General features: G+C 32.3%; 1 protein-coding gene across 2 annotated transcripts in view; it reads left to right on the top strand.

Moving 5' to 3' along the window:
* Window positions 1–7,311: 7,311 nt before the first annotated feature.
* LOC143223545 (14-3-3 protein zeta-like) overlaps window positions 7,312–21,678 on the top strand; it is a 29,497-nt gene continuing 15,130 nt past the window's right edge. Inside the window, exons 1-2 of one of the 2 annotated variants that reach the window (XM_076451638.1) lie at window positions 7,312–7,431; window positions 8,688–9,002. In XM_076451638.1, coding sequence (XP_076307753.1) covers window positions 8,709–9,002 — 294 coding nt within the window. In that variant the 5' untranslated portion in view covers window positions 7,312–7,431; window positions 8,688–8,708. Of the gene's footprint in view, window positions 7,460–8,687; window positions 9,003–21,678 lie in introns of both variants that reach the window. The other variant, XM_076451637.1, reaches the window with a different exon arrangement.

Raw genomic sequence — 21,678 nt, 5'->3', positions numbered from 1 at the left:
GTATGCTATCGTCAGTCAAATAATTACTGTTAACTTTTAATTTGTTTGTCATTTTAATCATGTGATCGAAATACTTCAAACATGGTTTCTAATTGCATCCGAAATTGTTTATCAAGGTACAACAGAAAATACCGAACAGTGTTCCAATTGAAATATTATCGTCTCTTCGTTTGTTTAGCAATAAAGTTGCTAAGAATCAGGGCTTGCTCCCTCAGTATATACACTGTAAGTAATCTTATTTACACCCAGTTCTCTGAAAGGGTCTTAATGAACATTGAAAACAACTACTTAATGGTAACAAGAACATTTTTTGCAGTATTCTGAGGCTGGATGAATTTAACAGAACTATCTGCTGTAAAAAATTTTCATCTTTTTCAGCACTACATTTTATAAAGTATTTCATTAATGGTTTCATGAGACATTCATTTCTAAGACATTCATTATTGTCATTTTTAGAACTCAGGTATGTCCTCAATACTCACACATAGCAACTGAGCAAAATTCAAATTTTCATCTGTGTGTCCACTAAATATCACTTCTTGTGCAGCTAAAATCTTCAAAAAGTTATTATTTTCGTCAGTGAATCATTTTCATGTTATACATCATGTCTTTTACTTGCTACGTGAATGTTCTCTTTTTTCAGATGCAAATACACTCTGATCAGCAGCATGTTGTATGTAAGACATTTTACTGGATGATAACCTTTCTAAACCATTTTTATATAAGCAAAACCATCATTTACAAAAGCTGATGATGATTCTTTATCTTCTTGAAAATGTCCAACAGCAACAGTTTTATCGCATACAGAGCGGGATACAGTGCTACCTGGCTTTTTTGAAAATATTTTCTCTTTGTTTATTCTAGTTGTTATCCAACCTATTCAGTATTATATTCAGCAGTCAAATTACCAGTTATGATTGAAAGTTCTATTGCATATGCTGAAGTGCTTTTGGTTCCTGCATAGTCCTCCACAGAAATTTTGAACACAAATATATCCATCTTCTTTCACCCTGGCTTAATTCACTTACTTTACCTTATCATGAACTATGGTGCACTAGTCTAACTCTGTCTCTAGTTTTACTCTGTGTGGACATGTAACGAGCTACTTCACACTCATGAATATCTTAATTCACTACAACTGAAACAAGTTGCACGACTTTTTTTATGAGAAACACTAGTTAAAACAAAACTTTCTTTCAGACACAGCGTGAGACTCTTCGTTATTATTATATATTTAAATAAAATTCTCTACCTGGCCAAATTTAAACACTCTTTTCCAAGCATTACTGAAAATAACAGGTGCATTATGTTTTTAAATTAGCTTTATACTACAGTCTTAACATGAATATCAAATCCTTTGTCCATATGCACACGTTACTTAGTGTTGTGTAATACATTATTGCATGTTACATGATGCCCCTTAATTATTTTAAGCATGCAAAATCACAAAAATACATTTACCTATCTACATATATATTGTAATATACGTATATTTCCATTACATATTGCAAAATACTCATGTATCTTATAATAGATTGCCTCCATCACTGGCATGAATCACTTTGGTATTCCTCTTGGGTTACTTTTCAAATCTATTACCCCACCTCCAAGTAACTCATTAATAATTTACGATTCTAAGATTCGGGTTTTCATACTTCTGGTGGGTAGATCACACATAACCTATTCTGTAGATATGTGTTCAACAACAACAAGTCCAATCTAAATGAACTTATCATTAATGATGGTATTGCCATATAGTTTGTTTGTTTGTTTTGGAATTTCGCACAAAGTTACTCGAGGGCTATCTGTGCTAGCCGTCCCTAATTTAGCAGTGTAAGACTAGAGGGAAGGCAGCTAGTCAACACCACCCACCGCCAACTCCTGGGCTACTCTTTTACCAACGAAAAGTGGGATTGACCGTCACATTATACGCCCCCACGGCTGGGAGGGCGAGGATGTTTACGCGTTTGGCCATGCCAGGCCATTGCCACATAGCAACAATTAAACTTAATTAACTCAGTTATCATTTTAGGCATCTTGAAATACATATTCACTTGCGGAATTCAGTCAAACTGAGACATTAAGCTGAAATTCAAGTTAGTCAGGATTAATACTTGTGCTGTTACTACTTCATGTCAACTTACACACAGTAGTAACAAGTAATGTTTTGTAAAGCTTTTGAATAATTAATTAGTTGCAAGAATGTCATTGAATCTTTTGGTAAAACTGAATGGACCTGGTGTTCAAAATATGATAGGGAAACCCCTTATTTGTAAAAATTGAGAGTGAGTTTACAAGCTATGTTCAAATTATTGTAATGTTTGTTTGTTTTTTAATTTCGCGCAAAACTACGTTCGCTGTCCCTTAATTAGCAGTGTAAGACTAGAAGGAAAGTGGCTAATCATTACCACCCAACGCCAACTATTGGGCTACTCTTTTACCAACGAATGGTTGGATTGACCGAAATATTATAATGCCCCCATGGCTGAAAGAGCGAGCATGTTTGGTGCGACGAGGATTCAAACCCGTGACCCTCAGATTACGAGTCGAGCGCCTTAACCATCTGGCCATGCCGGACCGTGTTTTGTAATATAGAAAATATTATATTGTATGTAATAAGCTGTAATTATTAAACATTGCAACATAATTTATATGGAATAATTTAGAAATAGAAACATCATAATTTTGGGTTTAAAAGTGTCCATTTTATTGAAAATTTTGAGTTTGAATGTTTTATCAAGATAGTATGCTTTATTTTTAGTCATAGATCGATTTTCCAGAGTAAATTCTAGTAGATAAATTGGTACAGTTGTTTCAGCTGTTTTTATAGTAGTCTTTAAACTAATCTTTCAATTGATAAAAATATTTTTTAAAAAGTTATCAACGCCTTCAAGATTTTTAGTAGATCTGGGAATTCAATGCTTTATTTTAGTAAGTATTAATGAGCTTTCAGCTCTGTCGACCCACAGTGGCAGAGTGGTATGTTTACAGACTCACACCGCTAGAGACCGGGTTTCGATACCCGTGATTGGTAGAGCACAGATAGTCCATTGTGTAGCTTTGTAATTAATTTCAAAAACAAACAAACAATTTCTACTCTGTCCACTGCAGGGTAACGACCCCGAATTTTAAAGTTGTTATTCTGTAGACTTACCACTGTCCCACATGGGGACAAATTGGGTCAGCAAAATATTGATAATTTGGTATAAGAATATTCTCAATAGATATCTACAAGCACAACTGATGTGTAAAGCTTTAATACAGTTTTTCTCAGTAATATTCGTTATGTATGAGAATTCAGTTTCGAATTCATATAAATGTATAACATTTAGAATAAAGTTACCTCCTATTGGAATTCCTTGTATTTGTTAGAAAACGTGTCCGCTGAATTTCTCAAATGTACCACCAAGTAAAAAATACACATCCTGCAAAAATTCGTTTAATGTGGAACAACGCTAACTTTTATGAGTGACATAGTCAGAGAAACATTTGTGTTTACTAATACAAAATATTGAATTACCAGAATTGCTTAAAGATCTTGAAATTGTTAAAGAAATACTTTTTATTATGTCTTCAATGGAATTTGGTTATCTGAAGTTAAGCACCAAGTTGCAAATTGGGCAATCTGTGCTCTGCCCACCATGGATATCGAAACCCGGTTTCTAGTGTTATAAGTCCGCAGGCCTATCGTCATTAGGAAGACAAGAGCGAAGATTACTAGAATTAAAAGTGTCGAGTGTTTTAATTTCAAATCCTTTATCTTACTCTTTATATCAAATGAAAATAATGGCAATAAAAGAACGAGAATTAGCAAGAAACGATCGCTAAACAGAAAAGTCATGTAAGATTGGCTAATGAAAAAAAATGAAGTAACAATATAAGGAAGGAAGCGGACATGTCACTTGATCATGCTTTTTATCGCATATCAGACTAAGCTGTCTCGATTTATACAAAGAATAAAACCCCAACATTACTGGCTACCTCACTCTGTCTGTTTGTCTAAAGCTTATCGATATGATAGAATATCAGTTTGCTAAATTATACCTTTTCTTTAGATTACTATATTTTTTATAGAATGATGTAGGTGGGTTACTAGCTTACAGAGTGTATTATACAGCTTTATAAATGTTGCTTAGATTAATAATGAAATGCGTAGTCAGAAATTGTGAAGATTATTTTGCTCTATTAAAAGATGATGAAATTATAGTTAATGCTAGAACTGAGTTGGCGCTAGGCCTGTTGAAAAAAGATGATGAACGAAGGTAAGAAATCTCGGTTTTGGCTGTTCACCTGTTTTTGAATTTGGGACGCTCTTGATAGCTGAAAAGTAGAGATCAACACTAGAGATAGGGTTTGCTTTGTTTGTTTGTTTTTGAATTTCGCGCAAAGTTACTCGAGGGCTATCTGAGCTAGCCGTCCATAATTTTGCAGTGTAAGACTAGAAGGAAGGCAGCTAGTCATCACCACCCACCGCCAACTATTGGGCTACTCTTTCATCAACGAATAGTGGAATTGCCCTTCACTTTATAATGCCCCTGCGGCTGGGAGAGCGAGCGTGTTTGGTGCGACGGGGATGCGAACCCGCGACCCTCGGATTACGAGTCGCACGCCTTAACCCACCTGGCCATACCGAGTTCCCTGGAGACAGGGTGACTAAGCCACGTAGGTCTTCGTATTGGCTTCTGATGACCTGAAAAGAAGAAAATCCGGATGGCTATTGCATTGCTTTAACACACGTATCCGTGCAATTCCTGCATAAAGAGTGCAGTTGTAGTTTGTTAGCCCTGGATACAAACCTATATTTGTTTATATTTGTTATGTAGTTGGAGAGCAGAAAATAATTTAGATATTATTTTACAACATCTAACGAGATGTGAAGAAACATAGTAAATAGAACAAACTATCAATAATCTTGATATTAGAGAAGCTACTTTTGACACATTCGTGTATACTCTTTGGTCTCAAGTTGAAGAAAACGCACGAATTTGTCAAAGTTAGTTTCTCTAATATCAAAATTGTTAATCTCTGATCCATCTGCTGTGGTTTTCACTAATTGCTACATACGATATTGTGTTATTTTATTAATGTCGTTGTTGTTATTAATAGAACGTACTTCATAGTCTTATAAAACTGTAACATATAAATATATATATATATATCAGGTCCGTACGCAGAAAGAGGAGTTCTAATTTGTGAAATCAAAAGCCAAAGATATTGTGCAAAATAAAATCAACTTCATAAAGGGGCATGCGACTATTTAAAGCCAAAAAATACTAATACCTCCTCAGAAAAATGTAAACTGCGTGAAAACAAGTATCACAAGCAGCTGTGCTGTAAGTATTAGTTCGTTTCATATGAATTGGGCATTGCATAGGTAATATTTAAAGCGCCATATTTTCAACAAACACCAGTGTTATTAATCGAAATATGCTTCAATTGCTGCAATGCATTTCTCTTAACGGGAGACAATAAACCCAACAAAGGCTTCGATAAATAGTCTTTTGATTCCTAAATTATTCGTTCCGGAAAAAAAAAAAGCTCCAAGTTTCAGAAAAGGTAATTATCAGTTGGAGATAGATCAGATGAGTATGGTGGATGCTCCAAAATTTCATATTTTAATTCTCTCAGTTTTGAAATGGTGATTTGTGAGTTATGGAGTATGGCGTTACCTTGCAGCAAAATCGGTCCACTTGTTTACCAATCATGGCTGTTTGGTGGTTAATTTATTATGCATTTTATCAGTTTGTTGGCGGTAAGATCGTGGTGTAATTGTTTCACCTGGTTGCAGGAAGGAGTAATGGATAATTCCCTCTGCATACTACCATACTGTCATCATAACGTTTTTTGGGTGTAAAGGCGGTTCCGGCGCATGTCTTTAAGATTCACATGTGTCTAACCATTGTCTTGATCTCTTCCAGTTATCATTGCAGCTAACGATTCGCTTCAAGAATGATTCAGTCTTGTTCCTAACCAGTTTCTTCCCTTCTGTCAATTCATGCGGGAGCCATTTAGGCCTTCCTCGGGGTTCATATCGCCTGAACAAAATTTTTATAACCAATGCCGAATAGCCCGTTGAGAAGTAGCCCTTTGTTCAAAAGCTCCATTGATGATTTTAGCGGCCTCAGCTGCATTTTTTTCCAAATTTGATCTCATACAAAAAAAAGTAGTCTAAATTCTTTTGAAGACGTCATCTTGCATAGAATTCTAAAGAAACACAAAAACAATTGTAATACAACTTGTCATAACAGACAAATGAAAATAACAGCACTCTCGTCAATGATGAATACCATACAGTCAAATTACTGTATTTAACTTATCCTAATCGCAGTCTCTCTTCAACAAAGCGAAAAACGTACATTTCATATGAAACGCTTAATATATGAGCATACATTATTTACATTACAAATATAGCCGGTTCAATTGAAATCCAGGCCTAGAATGGCCAGGTGTTTAAGGCACTCGATTCGTAATCTGAGGGTCGCAGGCTCGAATCCTTGTCACACCAAACATATTAGCCCATTAAGCCGTGGGTGCGTTATATTGTTACAGTCAATTCTACTATTCACTGGTAAAAAGAGTAGCCCAAGAGTTGGTGGTGGGTGGTGATGACTAGCTGCCTTCCCTCTAGTTTTATACTTCCAAATTAGGGACGGCTAGCGCAGATAGCCCTCGTGTAGCTTTGCGTGAAATTGAAAATCAATCAATTGAAACCCCCATTGCCTTGCGAACACGAATTACAAATGAAAGCAAGGTTGTCAGTTGCTTTACTGCTATTAGTTATGGCATTTCTCCCACGTGAATAATTTAGATATTTATGTGTGTTTATGTTATAGCAAAGCTACATCGGGCTATTTGCTAAGCCCATCAAGGGGAATCGAATCCTTGATTTTAGCGTTGTAGACTTACCGCTGTACTAAGGGGGTTCAAATATTTATGAATTTCTGTTTTACACATAACATGCTCACTACTGTCATTAGTGAATTTATTTAAATATGTATGTTATGCGTTTATAGATTATATCGTTCTTTTTGTTTAAAAGAAAGTAGGATTACTTCCTTTCAGTGAAGCCCCCAGTGGCACAGTGGTATGTCTGCGGACTTACACACTCAAACCCGAGTTTCGATACCCGTGGTGGGCAGAGCACAGAAAGCCCATTGTGTAGCTTTGTGATTAATTCAAAAACCAAAAAAAAACAATCCTTTCAATGAAACTTTATTATTTGATAACTTATTTACGTATTATTTGTTTAGTGTGTAATCGCCACAATAATTCACTTTGATTTACTTACGCCTAGATTTCGCTGCACCTGTCACCAAGCAACTTCCAACGTCATTACTTCTGTCATTACTTGGGTATCCCCGTAGTTGTTATAACCTTTCCAAACCGGCTAAAACCGTAGAAAGTGGGAGAAGTGCTGTACAGCATAGTAGGGTGTGTGGTAAATTTATTGATTATGAAAGTAGCGTGCATCATACTTATAATTTAATATATATATGTTAGATAAATACCTTAATTTTATTACAGCGGTTTCAAATTATTACAAAAATCTGTTCAACATAAAAATAGGTTTGACTAAATGCTTCGTTAGAAATATAAATTGAACTTGAGGCTTAAGTCTTTACTTCAGTCTTAATCATTAAGTTGATATATCTGCCGCCATTTTTCCGACGGTAGTCTGCAATTTTTTTAGATGTTAGTAGGAATGAACCCACATAAATAAAATATCGGAGTATTGCATCAGAAGTGTATCGCGCTTCAGACTGCTTGTTAAAAAGTAGTACTTAATTATAATTAGTGATAGCACGGTACTAAAGTGCACGTAAATTCGAAGATGAACGTTGCAAATTAAGAAACTGCATAACAATTCTGAAACTTTGACGTTATAACGATTTATTGAAGTGAAATTTCATATTAAAATATATAAAAGAAGTATTTTATTTTGTCCTTAAATGTCTTGTTATGTTGAGGCGCCTTATTACATAATTTATTTCAGTTATCCAAAAGTAGTATTTTAATACAAGTTACCGTCTTTTCAGTGTGCAAAATTTTAAACGCACTGTTTTTATCATCGGTGTGTTTTACAATTAATTGAAGATAACTGTATTATTGCGAGTTTATATGCAATAAAAACAGCTCTATGCCATTATGACCACATACCAGGAAATAAAATGAAACTAATATTGCAGTTTAGAATAATTAATAGTTGTCGATGTTAATGTAACTGGAAAATTTAAAATGCTGAGGGGTTTTAAAGTAGATTAGAAATTTCATTTTAGAGTGCACTTATTGAAATGCAAAGCTTTTAATAATACCTTATGACATAATAGTTGAGAACATTTTAGTATGGTGTGACTTAGTATTTGAAAGGTTGAAACTGTTATATGAGGGTGGTTAAGGCATAGGTTTTTAATAATTACAACTTTATTTAAGAAATCATTATTTAAACTTATGCACTCCCTCCATGGAAAAATAAAAGAACAGTTTTGTTTTCCATTTAGTTGTATAAAGTAAGCTTTTAACAAAATATGTGATTCAAAACATACAACCTAGTAATTTTTATAAGGCATAATAATTGTCTTTAGTTGATGCCAATGTAATGTTAGGTCACAGACTTTTATGAAGTTTAAAAAGTTAGGACTAGATTATTTGGGAGATATTCTTTAATTAGTATATTTCTGTCTTTATAGTCTCAGTATAAAACTTGTAAAATGGATAAAGATGAACTGGTACAGCGAGCTAAACTCGCAGAGCAGGCTGAGAGGTATGACGATATGGCAGCAGCAATGAAACAAGTTACAGAAATGGGTGTGGAATTAAGCAACGAAGAGAGAAATTTGTTGTCTGTTGCATATAAGAATGTTGTCGGGGCGAGAAGAAGTTCTTGGAGGGTTATTTCCAGTATAGAACAGAAAACTGAAGGGAGTGAAAGAAAACAGCAAATGGCCAAAGAATACCGTGAAAAAGTTGAGAAAGAGTTGAGAGAAATATGCTATGATGTTTTGGTAAGATTCAACATTCACTGAAGTTCATCATCGCTGTTTTCCCAATGACTGTTTCAGAACTAAAGTTTACCTTTATATGGATCAGGAAAGTAATCAGAATTCACATTTTTGATAGTACTGTTTTGTATTATTCCAACTATTTAACTCTAGTGAGAATAATCAGTTAATTAGATGTTAACTCTGTTGCCACAGGTAGGTAGGACAAAGTACATGTCACAACATTTTGAAAAGCTACATTCAAAATTGAATTAAACTACTATAATACGTATAATAGACTTGCGTACGTGCATAAACTTAGAATTGAAGCAAAGTTTATAGCTCAAATTTCAATATCTTAAGTTTTAATTTCATATTCAGTATACATGTGAATGCTAAGTTTCACTCTATTGTATGACACTTCTTCAGTCCATACTATTCATTTTAAAATTTCTCCTTTTTAAGCTAAACTGTTGTAAGAAAGCTGTTTCATGGAGATATAAACAATAACTCAAATGCTGTCCAGCATTCCTTACACAAAGCATCCTTTTTCATAGTGTTTGTAACTAATAGAAAACAAAGGTGTTAGTTAAGTGACAGCTGTGAAGTCTAAAGGCCTTGGGCTAAGCGATTGTGGAATTGCTCTTTCAATACTGCTACTGGTATGATTATTTTAAACCATTTTTGTTTTATTTAGAGTCAGATAAGTTATGTAAATTTTAGGACATTTTATTTTATATGTGCATGGAAATATACTGTGTTCTAAATTGAATAATTGAATTTTCTAAAAGTTTATATTCTGGGATCACATCATTGCATCAGGTTAGAAACTTGTTTTGACATTGACTTAATTGTATGAGTTCAAAATCTTAAATATTTTAATAAGTAAGTTGTAAAATATCTTTTCTCATTTATTGTTATAAAATTAACTAAAATGTAATAATAAGAAACTTAAATTTTGCATATGAAAGCATGCACTGAGCTTGAGCACAGTTGTATAATTAAACATCAATGTTCTAACTAGATCTATAGTTAACATGAAGCTGCCTGGCATAGTAAATTAATGTTGTATTTAGTGAGGGTCAGAGGTTAATTACAAATAAATTTAAAATATTAGTTTAGGCTGGTAAAAGTAAATAATAAGTAATTGTCTGTTACAATGTGCACAAGTTTTAGAATGGGGAAAAAAGTTTTTGACAGTTACAAGGTTGGGCAAATTGACCAAATCTGTACAGAGGTAGGTTGGAGAACATAAAATATTTTACTAAAAAAAAAAAAATGTTTAGAGGTTATGAAAATGAATAATAAAAATATTTATGTGAATAAAAGTATTTTTACTTTTAGCATGAAAAGCACTTTGCATGAGTATTTTGATTCCATACATTTGTGTACAACTCTTTGTAAGAATACTAAATTAAAAACCTAGTTTTGTGTATGAAATTATTGTATTGTTTACTGAAAGCTTGCCCCGTTTTTGTGAGGATATGCATACCGACATACTGTGATTAGGCAGCATACCCATAGGTAATTACCTGAAAGCTGTATTTTGCCTTCAAGCTGGCAAGAGTACAATCATGGGTGTTATGACATCTTTGCCTAGTATAAAACAATTCAATTTTCTGGTGATATATGTATGATTTTGTAATATTTTAAAGGTTGGACATTAGTGCCAAAAACAGTATTTTTACCCACCAGTTTAAAAAAAAATGCTAAAGACATTTCTGATGGATATAAGTAAAAACTGTAAAACAATTTGTGTGTGTTTTGTATCTTTAAATTTTGTTAGTGTTAATGCAATTTCAGGTATTTCTGCTGGAAGGGGTGGGATTCCAAATTATTAAAGGGAGTCCAAAGTTTGCAAAGTCTCTTATAAAAAGTTTCGTTTTTGGGTAATTGAAAGAAATGAAACTTTTTACCATAATAAAGTAATACCTGGTTATAATCATTATACTAAAGTTGGAGAAAAGTAGGGTTAGAGCTTTATTACTGAATTTGTAATGAATTTTATAATTAAAACTGAAAAATTATAATTTAGAAAGGAAACTCATCAGCAACTTATCAGAAGTAGTTACATTATGTACTCATACTGTTTCTAAAAGTGGTTATTTGGTTGAATAGGGTCAGACTTGTTCATTGGTATGTGTTGAAATTGTAGTACTTTCACAGTTTACTTATTGATTTTAGTAGAATTAAATAATTTGTCCACCACTCTCTTTCCTTGGACAAGTGAGGCTGTAGACATTAAAACTCCATATTTATTTCGGGCCTCAACTGATCTTGGGCATCAGGTTATCAAGGTGACTAAAACTTCATCATGACAACTAATATTTTCTCCAGTTTGTGATCAGGGCTGTGCTAAATTGCACTTAAAATTTTCAGTGTATTTAGGTTATGTTCCTAAGTTTTTTTTACTGTTGCTGATCAAATTATTGTAAAAAAGTGTGACTTTCATAAAAGTCAAGTGTCAGTCTGTCATTCACTCTTGATTGTCTATTCCTGTTTTAGTTGAATTTAATTGAAAACATTGGCACAAGTAATCTAAAGTTTTGGCAGTTTTCTGCTATAGACATTGAAGTGTATTTGCACTCTATCAACACCTGTAAAAATAAGTAAAGAAATAAGTCCAAATCTGTGCTTGGGAATTTTTATGCAAATGCCTTTTTTTAAAATGGTGAAATGCTATGTTTTTAAACACTAATCAGATAGTCAGCAAAGTTAAATATTTTGTATTCCTGTCTTAACAGCCAAAAATAAAGGCAATGTTAGGTTTAAACTGGCACTTGTAACATGGAAGTACACCAGATTGTGCACATGAAAGCCCCAGATACCATGGAACATCTGAATATAGGCAACCAAAATTAATTTCTGTGGGGCATTTTCTCCAGAACATGTAAATGATAGTCTAGGATTCTAATAGCAGTTATTTTAGAAATTTTGTGGTAACAAGTAACTGAGGGTCAGAGATGCTGTCGACAGACAAACTGAGACACTAGTGTAGGGTCCAATTCCTGGTACCAACAAGATAGTGATTAGGTTAGATATGCATGGCTTGCAAGTATTTGGGCTGACTGCTAGATCTGAAATTATTTTGTTGAGGCCTGATTTTTTTAGTTTTACTTTATGAAGCTTGATAAATGTTTATTTAACATAAAATCGCTTTTTAATGAAATATTCCTAATAAACGTTTGTCTAACTTTCCAAAGCTTTTAAGCCAGTTTGAGTGAAACTTCATGCACTGATTAAAGGTGGTTTTCATAGTAAGAATAAAAATACTTGTCATATTTCATTTGCATAACCTCTAGAACTTAAGTGAATATCACAAAGTAATTTTAATTAAGATTTTATAATTTCACATTTTTTGTACCTTAATAGTAACTAGTGAAATAAATTTTTTCTAGTGACTGCAGATTGTAACAAACAGTTATTCATCTGCTAGCTTCTGATCTTTTTTAACATTTGCTTACGTTTAGCTTAATTGTATATTATAGACAGCTTAAATTAAAGAAATGGGTTAAGATATATTATGCAACCTCAAACTTGTGCATTAGGCAAATAAGTGATCAAGATGGTTTGCATTTATTTTATATGCTCTTTAGTTTCTAGTTTTTACATTTTATTTTTTGTTAATAAATCTAAATAAATACAGCTCTGACCTAGCTATTGGGACATATTTGTACTTGGAAATATACTTTTTTTTCTTATTCATGTTGCTGTCAAGTATGCATTGTAGAACATTTAAATGTATTGGACACTAAAGATGTCCTTAATAGTAGTATGGCATACTTGGCTTTCCAACAAAGTTATAGGAAAGAAAATTATATTACTGCTCAATGCACTGACTTCATAAACTCACCTCTGACTGCCAAACCTAAATGAATTTATTGTGCCCATATTTTTATATTTCTTTCAATTGGTTATAAATATGTTCAGATAATTAGTTTATATAAGTACATTTGAAACTAAGTGGAAGGAGTCTTAATAGGGAGGTGGGCAAGTTTATCTTGGCCAGTTGAGAATATGAGGCTCATATACTATATTCTTGACTTGTCAATTTCTACAGTTTGTATTTTTAATTGTTTTTACACACACCTGAAACCAGTAAAAATATTCTAAAAAAAATAAAAAACATAGGCAAGATAAGTTGTGGTACATGAAGTTAAGATTGATAATTTAGTTTATTGCATTCAGGTAATTAAATTCTTAAATTCCTTTGTGCATATTCAAAATGTAATTAAATCATTCAACTATCAATGTATTTTAATTAAATTAGCATTATCAAGTACTTTAATTCAGAGTTTCAAATTATCCAAGTTCTTCCTTTACTTTGAAAGATATCTCTGAAACAGACAATTAAAACATCAGTTTTGCCATCATGTGATGTGAATTCAGTTAAAATATCTGATTTTTGGCTTTTTTTATATACTCAGCGTAATATTGTCTTGAACAGTCCAGAGGAGTTTCTACCCTTGGGAGGTCAAGTTCCAAACTTAAGTATTGTATTAAAATGGACTAACATTACAAGAAGTTTATTTCTTTTTCCCAATAGGTGTCATGTCTGCATTCCAAAGTAATATGCAGCTGAATAATTCTTTTGTAGACTTTGGTGGCATGCTTATGACTAATGAAAAGGGAAGATTTGTCACTCATCTTTGTAGCTTACCAAATAGTAATATAAGCAATAAGTTATATTTCTAACAGAAAGCTAATTGCTGTTAAGTCTATTGTTTATCAGTGTCCCTAATACTTGGAATTTGATAGACATTTAAATGGCATTTAGGTCTTACTTTTATATTAGTTATGTATTATGTTTAAAAATTTATACTTAAGTTTTAGTTAATTTTTTATACTTTTCAAATATTATTCTGAGCTTCTCTCAAATATTGAAAAGGTGAGTGTAAACTTTACCATATCTGCTGATGTTAATGTCATATTGCCTTCACAAACTTGAAGTGAGTGAACATCTGTGTAAATAAATGTGTGCTTGTACATGTACCTATTTTTGTACATTTCTTGATCATTCAGTACCAGATTACTTGACTTAAAATGTCATTCATCCATCAATTTATTGTTATGCAAATTATTGGTCATTTTATCCAATTTAACTAGTGGTCTACTTGTTTTATTTGTCACTTTGTGGTGTATCACAAAGTTTGGAATAGTTTGTTATTCTTGAATTGGCTTAACCTTGAAACAGTTTTCATATTTTTTTCAAACTAGTGATATAGTTTCTTGAGTGTTTAGACATGGTGTATCATCATCCACAATATAAAAGGTAACTATCTGTTGATTTGTCTTTCTGCAGTCGGGGGTAAAAGTTTTTAGGCTTAATGAGATATTTGCAGCTGACATTTTCAGTACACAGTTGATTTTTAAACTAGACATCTTTTAGTTAGCAAAGGACCAATCAGCACACTTGTAATGGTGCCAGAAATGCATCTGGTGAAAAGTATTGCATTTATAGATGAATTGTGCTTTACCCTGCAGTTAAAAATAACTTTTGTTGAAGGAGATAATATAGCATTAGATATAGGATAATTTTAAATAATGCAAAATGCATATGGTGGTGAAAGTGACATGAACAGAATTATTAATGGAAGTACAAACTCATCTTCCAAAATGGTGCCATTAATTTCCTGTGAACATTTATTTTGTCATATGCTGCTGTAGTTGATAATGTCTGGCCATTAATCAAACTAAGTATCTGGACAATAAGAGACATTTTTCATTAGTCTTGGATATAAAATTGATGTTTGGGTTGTTTTTAATTTTGTTCAAAGCTACATGACCACTACTTGAAACAGTTCTCTAATTTAGCAGTTATTGACTAGAGAGAAGATAGGTAGTTAACATCATTTATGACTAACTCTTGGGTTACTTTTTTACCAACAAATAGTGGAATTGACAACCAAAGTCTTACTCCTCCTCAGCTTAAACAACCTCATCATTGACATAGTTATAAAAGGTATATATATAATAAATGAATGTACTTGGAGTATCTGTACAAACTTTGGTAAGGTTTTGATGAAGGTGCACAAGTCTTTTGAATGCAAATTTATATATGTATGTATGTATATATATATATACTGAAGATTTGTCCAAGTACAAGATGACATTCAAGTTCAGTTAGAAATGATTTCTTTTGTCTTGCTACTTTCAAATTACAAATACATATCTTCTAAAACTTTTGAAATGAATATCAAGTATTTGTTTTTATCAGGAAAGCTATATTTTACTTTATTTATGAACTTGGTTGATTTGGCTGATCTTATAACCACCACATAAAAATATTGAAGTGCTCTGTTTTTCATTTTAAAATGGGTGCATATTGCAACACAATTATATAATATATAATTTTAGAGCTTCAGGTAATAGTTTTTTTTCAAGTAGATTTTTTCTTGAATTTTGACCTATGCCAACAAAAAAAACAAACATTTATTATGCTGGACATCTTTCTGTGAATTGTGGATCGTGTTACTGGAACAATCATGTTATATTATACAAATGTACTTATGCATGGTATTTGCTGTCATGGATTGCAAGTATTTATTTCATATGAAATTACTTAAGTTTCTAATTTTTACATTTTAGTTAATTTTAGAACAAAAAATAAGATAATTTAGTATTTTAAATTTTTAATATATTACACTTGTACAGTCCAAATTGACATTGAAGTGTAATCCCAAATTGGTATAACAATGTGGTTTCTGGATATTTTATTTTAATTTAATTATCAAATTTAGAATGCAAAATATTGTATTTCAATGCATATAAAATAGAATGCACTAAAACTTGTCAAATTATCTGACTTTTTTGCTGAAGTAAAAATAGCTTAATGGAATTCATACCTGGTCAAGCATAGCTTCAGCAGCAGCAAAAGGTGATGCCCCAGTGTTCAAATATGCTTAGACTAAGGACTTTAGACCATCTAGTTGTCAGTTAAGGAAAATCTGTTCTTTCTACTTGTTACAAGTAAGTTACATTTGAGAAAATTTAACAGTTCTTAAACTGCATTCTTTGGAGGTGTGGCATGTAGTATTTCTTTTATTGTTATATATTCATAAAGGAAAAGACTTGCTATAAGTTGATTTTTCAGCTTGGGATTGTGTATAGTACAAGTAAAAATTACAGTTGTGCGATACAGAAAGTGAAGTTTGATTACTTATGTATATCCTTTTAAAATTGGATATTAAAGTTTGAACAGTAAACTATTTTAATGCCAAGTTTACTGATATACATTGATACTTTTGCTTTTAAATCAAGAAATAAACTAATGTTTAATACTAAAATTTAAATTGTAATCTACAGTTTGATACAAAGTTTATTGGCATACATTCATAAAATAGTTCAGTCAAATTTTGGATATGAATATACAGATGTGATGACATCACCTCTGACCCTTACTTGTCTCAGTAGGGTTAAATTTGCCAAAGATACTGCTGAGAATTAACTCTAATAAAGTTGTATATAAGTCACTAGTGCTGAATGCTAGATTTGGATGAGCAGAATAGCTGATTGGACTTGATCTCTTCAAGAACATTCCTACTCAACCTTAGTTGCACTGTTTTTATTATGAAACATAAGTTGAACAAAAATTGTGTAACTTGTGTAATTTTTAATTTTATTATAAAAAACTTTAAAAGTTCATTCAATATTAAATACACTTGTGTAACCTTGTAAATAATGTTAGCTGGTGAAATGTTTTAACTATGTGAAACCATATTCATTTGCAAAGTGGACCTACACATAGGTAGCTAACACCTTCCATCTATCTTCTTGTTTTTCCAACCTAATGTTCTGGATGTAGCTACAGGATTTAAGCCTTTTAAACAACACTTTTATTAAATGAATCATCTAATTTGAGAAGAAAAAAGTCTTTGGGGCTTTCAACAAACAGTTCTCACTGCTATAATTATCTGAGGAAAATTAATAGGTTTAACAAAAGGAACTAATGTGTATAGAGCTTAGATTATACCTCAGAACTGTAAAATTCCTTTGCTCTCTTTTAAGCCTAACTGATGACTAAGTATAGTTTTAAACATTTTTTGATTTACTCAATAAAAAAAAAATATTTGGAAGCTGTAGATTAATTTCAATAATATTGTAATATGACTGCTAACTCTTGATAAAGAGGGGTTGATGTGTTACCCATTTATCTTGGATCTGTCCCACTAGAACTAAAATCAACTAATTAATGTCAGTACTTTCAAAGTGAATGTCCAGGTTTTGTTTACTTCTGTTCTTGGTTAATTAAATGTTGTCACTTGAGTGGACTAGGAGGACATTGTTTATCTTTTTTATTGTTTTAATCCCATTATTTTAGTTTTCCAATTTATTCTGTGACCTTATCTTGCAAGATGGGCTATTGCAGTGTGCTGTATGTAATCTGTCCAAAATCGCAAGATGATGTGCCAGTGTGACATAGAAAATATATATTAACCTTTTATTTTTTTATTTGCTTTTAAGTTAAGAAATAAAATGATCCATAATACTGAAACTTGAATTATAACCTACAGTTTAATTCAAGGCTTATTGACATATCTTCATAAAATATTAGTTCAATGAATTTTGGATGCAAGTCTACAAATGTGACATTCCCTCTGACCCCTTCCTGTCTTAGTACAGTAAAATTTGTCAAGGGCACTGCCCAGAATTAACGGTGATAATGAAGTTATAAGTAAATCACTAGAGCTGAATGCTATGCTTAGATTAGTATGTAAGGATGAGCAGATTGGCTAATTTGATTCGATCACTTTAGTGGAAGTTTTTTAAATGGATGGTTTATCTTCAGGGTTAGGTGTTGGCTTGTTTGCCAGGAATATTAATTCTACTGTAAGAGAAGGTTTAAAATTAGGGCTATAGTGGTGGAGGCCAGGATAAATTAAATCTAAAAAAAATAGAGACGTTTAGCATAGGAAATGAGGATAGAAGTAGTTAAGAAGATATGATTAATTGTTACTGTTGTCAGAAGAACAAGAAATAAAATAAAGAAATTAAGAGAACTGGTAGGAATGGAGGATTTTGATATAATGCAGAAAACTAAACATGGTTAAACTTAAATATTTTGATAAATTTCTTTGAAATGCAGAATTACAAGCTATTTAACAGGGATAGAGTAATAAATGAAGTTGAGGATATCAAATATACTAACAAGGATGTTGGGTCCATTTGGGTTTCTATTAGTGGATATAAATGGAAAAGATTTTCAGTGAGAATTTATTACAGGCTACTAGATGATACTGATGAAATTAGTGAGAAACTGAGCAATGATTAAGATTTCAGCTGTTAATGAAATTGTGGGTGATTTTAGTTTTGGACATATAGATTGGGCAGTGCTAGCTAGAGTCACACCATGAGAGAGTGAAGTTTTTGGAAAGTATTCAGGATGGCTTCTTTTTATTCACAAATTAGTCAAGGAAGTTAGTATAAATAATGCTTTTTTAGATTTAACTTAAGAAGTGATAGTATGAAAGTTAGAATATCTGGGTGCAAGTAATCTTTGCTCTATTAGGTTTAATGTTTTGCTGTAAGTGGAGATAAGGAATTGTGGTATTTTGGTTACAAATTTCTAGAAAGCAAATTTTAGAGGAATGCTTTAATAATTCTGTTTATGAATTAGGCAGCTGAATTATTTGGAGACACTGATCAGGTGTGGAAACTTTTTAAATATTCATAGTAAACATTTCTTATGGAAATAAGAGTAGCAGAAAGTAAAAATTAGTTGGCTTACAGGTAGTATGAGAAAACTGAAGAAAAACAATTTAAGAAAATCAAGTTGATTAGTATGATTGGTGATTTGGAGATCAAGAAAGTTGGTCAAACAGGAAACAAGGACATCCAAAAGTGTGAGGTAAATTAGCTAAAAATGTTTTTAAAAAAAAGTTAGGAAAGAGGTAGAACCCTTGGAGTGATAATCATATTTGATGAATAAAATGGCTTTTTTTGGGTTTTTTTAACTATGAAAATTTAAGCAACATTCTACACTTAATAAATGTAAACAAGATAACTGAAGTCAACATAAAATTTGGAAGTTTAAAGAACAGTAAGACTCCTGACCTGTAAAGTATCTCCCCAAATGTTTTGAAGGAGGGTGTGAGCCACTTGCTACTAACTTTTTATCAGTCTTTGAATAGTGGATAAGTACGAGCAGAATGAAAGTTAGGTGATGTCACTTCTTTTTTCTAATGTTTAAGTAATTGCTTTATTAATGGTGTTCTTGAAGTTATTTCCTCATTTTATTTTCCTATGCTATTTAAATACATTTTTCACTTAACTCCCAAACCTACTTTCCTTTCCAGGGTCCCACTATTTGTTTTACAATTATTTCTTTCCAGGAAGTGTATATGTAGCTGTTGTGTCCCAACCAGTAAGTGGCCCTTTAAAAAGAAGAGAATGACTCATTGGTGGGTTGTGTTGGAAATAGCATGTTAAAAAACCTGATGTCTAGTTATGTAATATTCGTATTTTAATACATTGTATTCTGTTGCTTGTATAATAGTTTGAGTTGTTAAAAGTTCCATTCTAGCAAATCTAGAAACTGCCCCAGTAATGACAGGCTCATTAGTCGTGCATCAGTTGAGGAAAATGTTTTAAGACGTTTGATAAAAGATACTTTGCAAAGCCATTTAACAAAGTTTAGAATTTTATTGGACAGTTGACATGGTTTCATTTTAAGAAAATCTTCTCTTAAACTTTTGGCATCCTCTGTAAAGGTTAATTCTTATTTATATGAAGGTAAAGGTGTAGATTGACAAGTCTGGATTGTTTGGTTTGGAATTTCTTGATAAGGTGCCACATAAAGGCTTGTAAATAAAATTCTCTAGATGTGAGGGATATATTAAATTTGAATAGAATAGTGACTTAATGGAAGAAAGCAGAGGGTTGTTATAAATGGAATTCAGTCAAAATGAATGTCTTTAATTTGCCTCAGGCATCTCTTAGGACCTTTGTTCTTTTATATTTGTATCAGTGGCACAGATGAAGGAATGGTCAATAAGTTATGTAAATGTGGAGATAATGCACTGAGATCTTGGGTGTTGATAGCTGTGAACAGGATCCTATTGGTTTAAAAAAAAAGGTTTAGTAAGTTGGACGAATAAATAACAAATGGCTTTTAATTATAACAGATGCAAGATAACATGTGGGCTGTCATTAAGTTGAATTGTAAGTATAAATTGTATAAGAATAACCTTAACTGTGTTGTAAAAGATGGGGATTTCAGTATAATAGTTGGTCATTTCCTTAAACTATCCAAGCAGTTTGCAGCTTCTTACTCTAAGAAGGACACTATAAAGGAAAGTTAATAGTCGTGATGCATCGTCATTTTTCTGACTTAACAGTGAGAATAGTAGGACAGGTACATAAATATAAATGTAGGTAGGGTAAGAGTCTTATTCAGAACAGTTATTTTTCTAATAGGGTGGTTGGCCTTTAGAATGTATTGCCTTTGGATATTCTGGAGGCAAAAATTTAAATTAAAAGAGAAAGTTTAAGTACGTAAGTGGTAAGAGTTGACTTTAATGTTTTTTTATTATTAATTTAAAAATAGTTTTATTTCAGGAGAAAGGACAGCCAAGATGGACCAGTAGGTCCTATGTTGCCAAAAGAGTAGTGATTTGATGCATTTTAGATTGATTATTGTCAGTAGCAAAATATGCCACATTGGATATTGATCAGCATCTAAGATCATTTATATGGATTTGGCTTTTTCTATTGATTTTGTGCACTGGATTTAGGGCCTGGCATGGCTTAGCGCGTTAAGGCGTGTGCTTCATAATCTGAGGGTCGCGGGTTCGCGCCCGAGTCATGCCAAACATGCTCGCCCTCCCAGCCGTGGGGGCGTTATAATGTTACGGTCAATCCCACTTTTCGTTGGTAAAAGAGTAGCCCAAGAGTTGGCGGTGGGTGGTGATGACTAGCTGCCTTCCCTCTAGTCTTACACTGCTAAATTAGGGACAGCTAGCACAGATAGCCCTCGATTAGCTTTGTGCGAAATTCCAAAACAAACAAGCACTGGATTTACATTTTTAATGGAAATGATGACAGGCCTAAAGAATTAAGAGTATTGTAAGCTTAAAGGTCAATTGGTTCAAATTTCTAAGGGAAAAAAATTACTGGGACTTGAGAGATAACACTAAATTACATAAGACAAATGTGTATATTACCTGACAAGTGTATGAAAGAAGCTTGAAGGGTTCATGAATTTGTATTTATTTATTCAAGAATTTACATAGTTGTTAAAACTAAATATGTTTGTGTTATAGGCCCAATATTGTGACACACCTGAAAAAGCATAAACATTGTTCTTTTCTAGTACATGGTTAATATTTTGGGTATGATAATGCATGTAAATTTTCCAGATACTCTTTGCATGGTGAAATTACCATGAGTATGTAGTGGTAAAATTATACATTAGTACACATAACTTCAGCTGTGTTTTTAAAGGTCTTACTCAGAACTGTTACAACTTGAATTAAATGTAAAATAGCAAGTATAATGTCAACCATGGTCTAGGTGCTTTGTACTGTTGCTTTTTAGGTTGGTTAGAATGCAGTACACACATTGGTTAAAAGGCTATATAAAAGCAAATTATTTGATGGCTGTTAGTTAACTAGATTTATTAACGTGGTAAAATGCTGTTTTCATTTGTTTTACTGATGTTATAACACATCAGAATTACATTAAGGATATTTAACTTATTATT

Source organism: Tachypleus tridentatus, chromosome 8 (assembly GCF_004210375.1).
Source record: "Tachypleus tridentatus isolate NWPU-2018 chromosome 8, ASM421037v1, whole genome shotgun sequence".
Lineage (NCBI taxonomy): Eukaryota > Metazoa > Arthropoda > Merostomata > Xiphosura > Limulidae > Tachypleus > Tachypleus tridentatus.
This window is presented reverse-complemented; position numbering and strand designations above follow the sequence as displayed.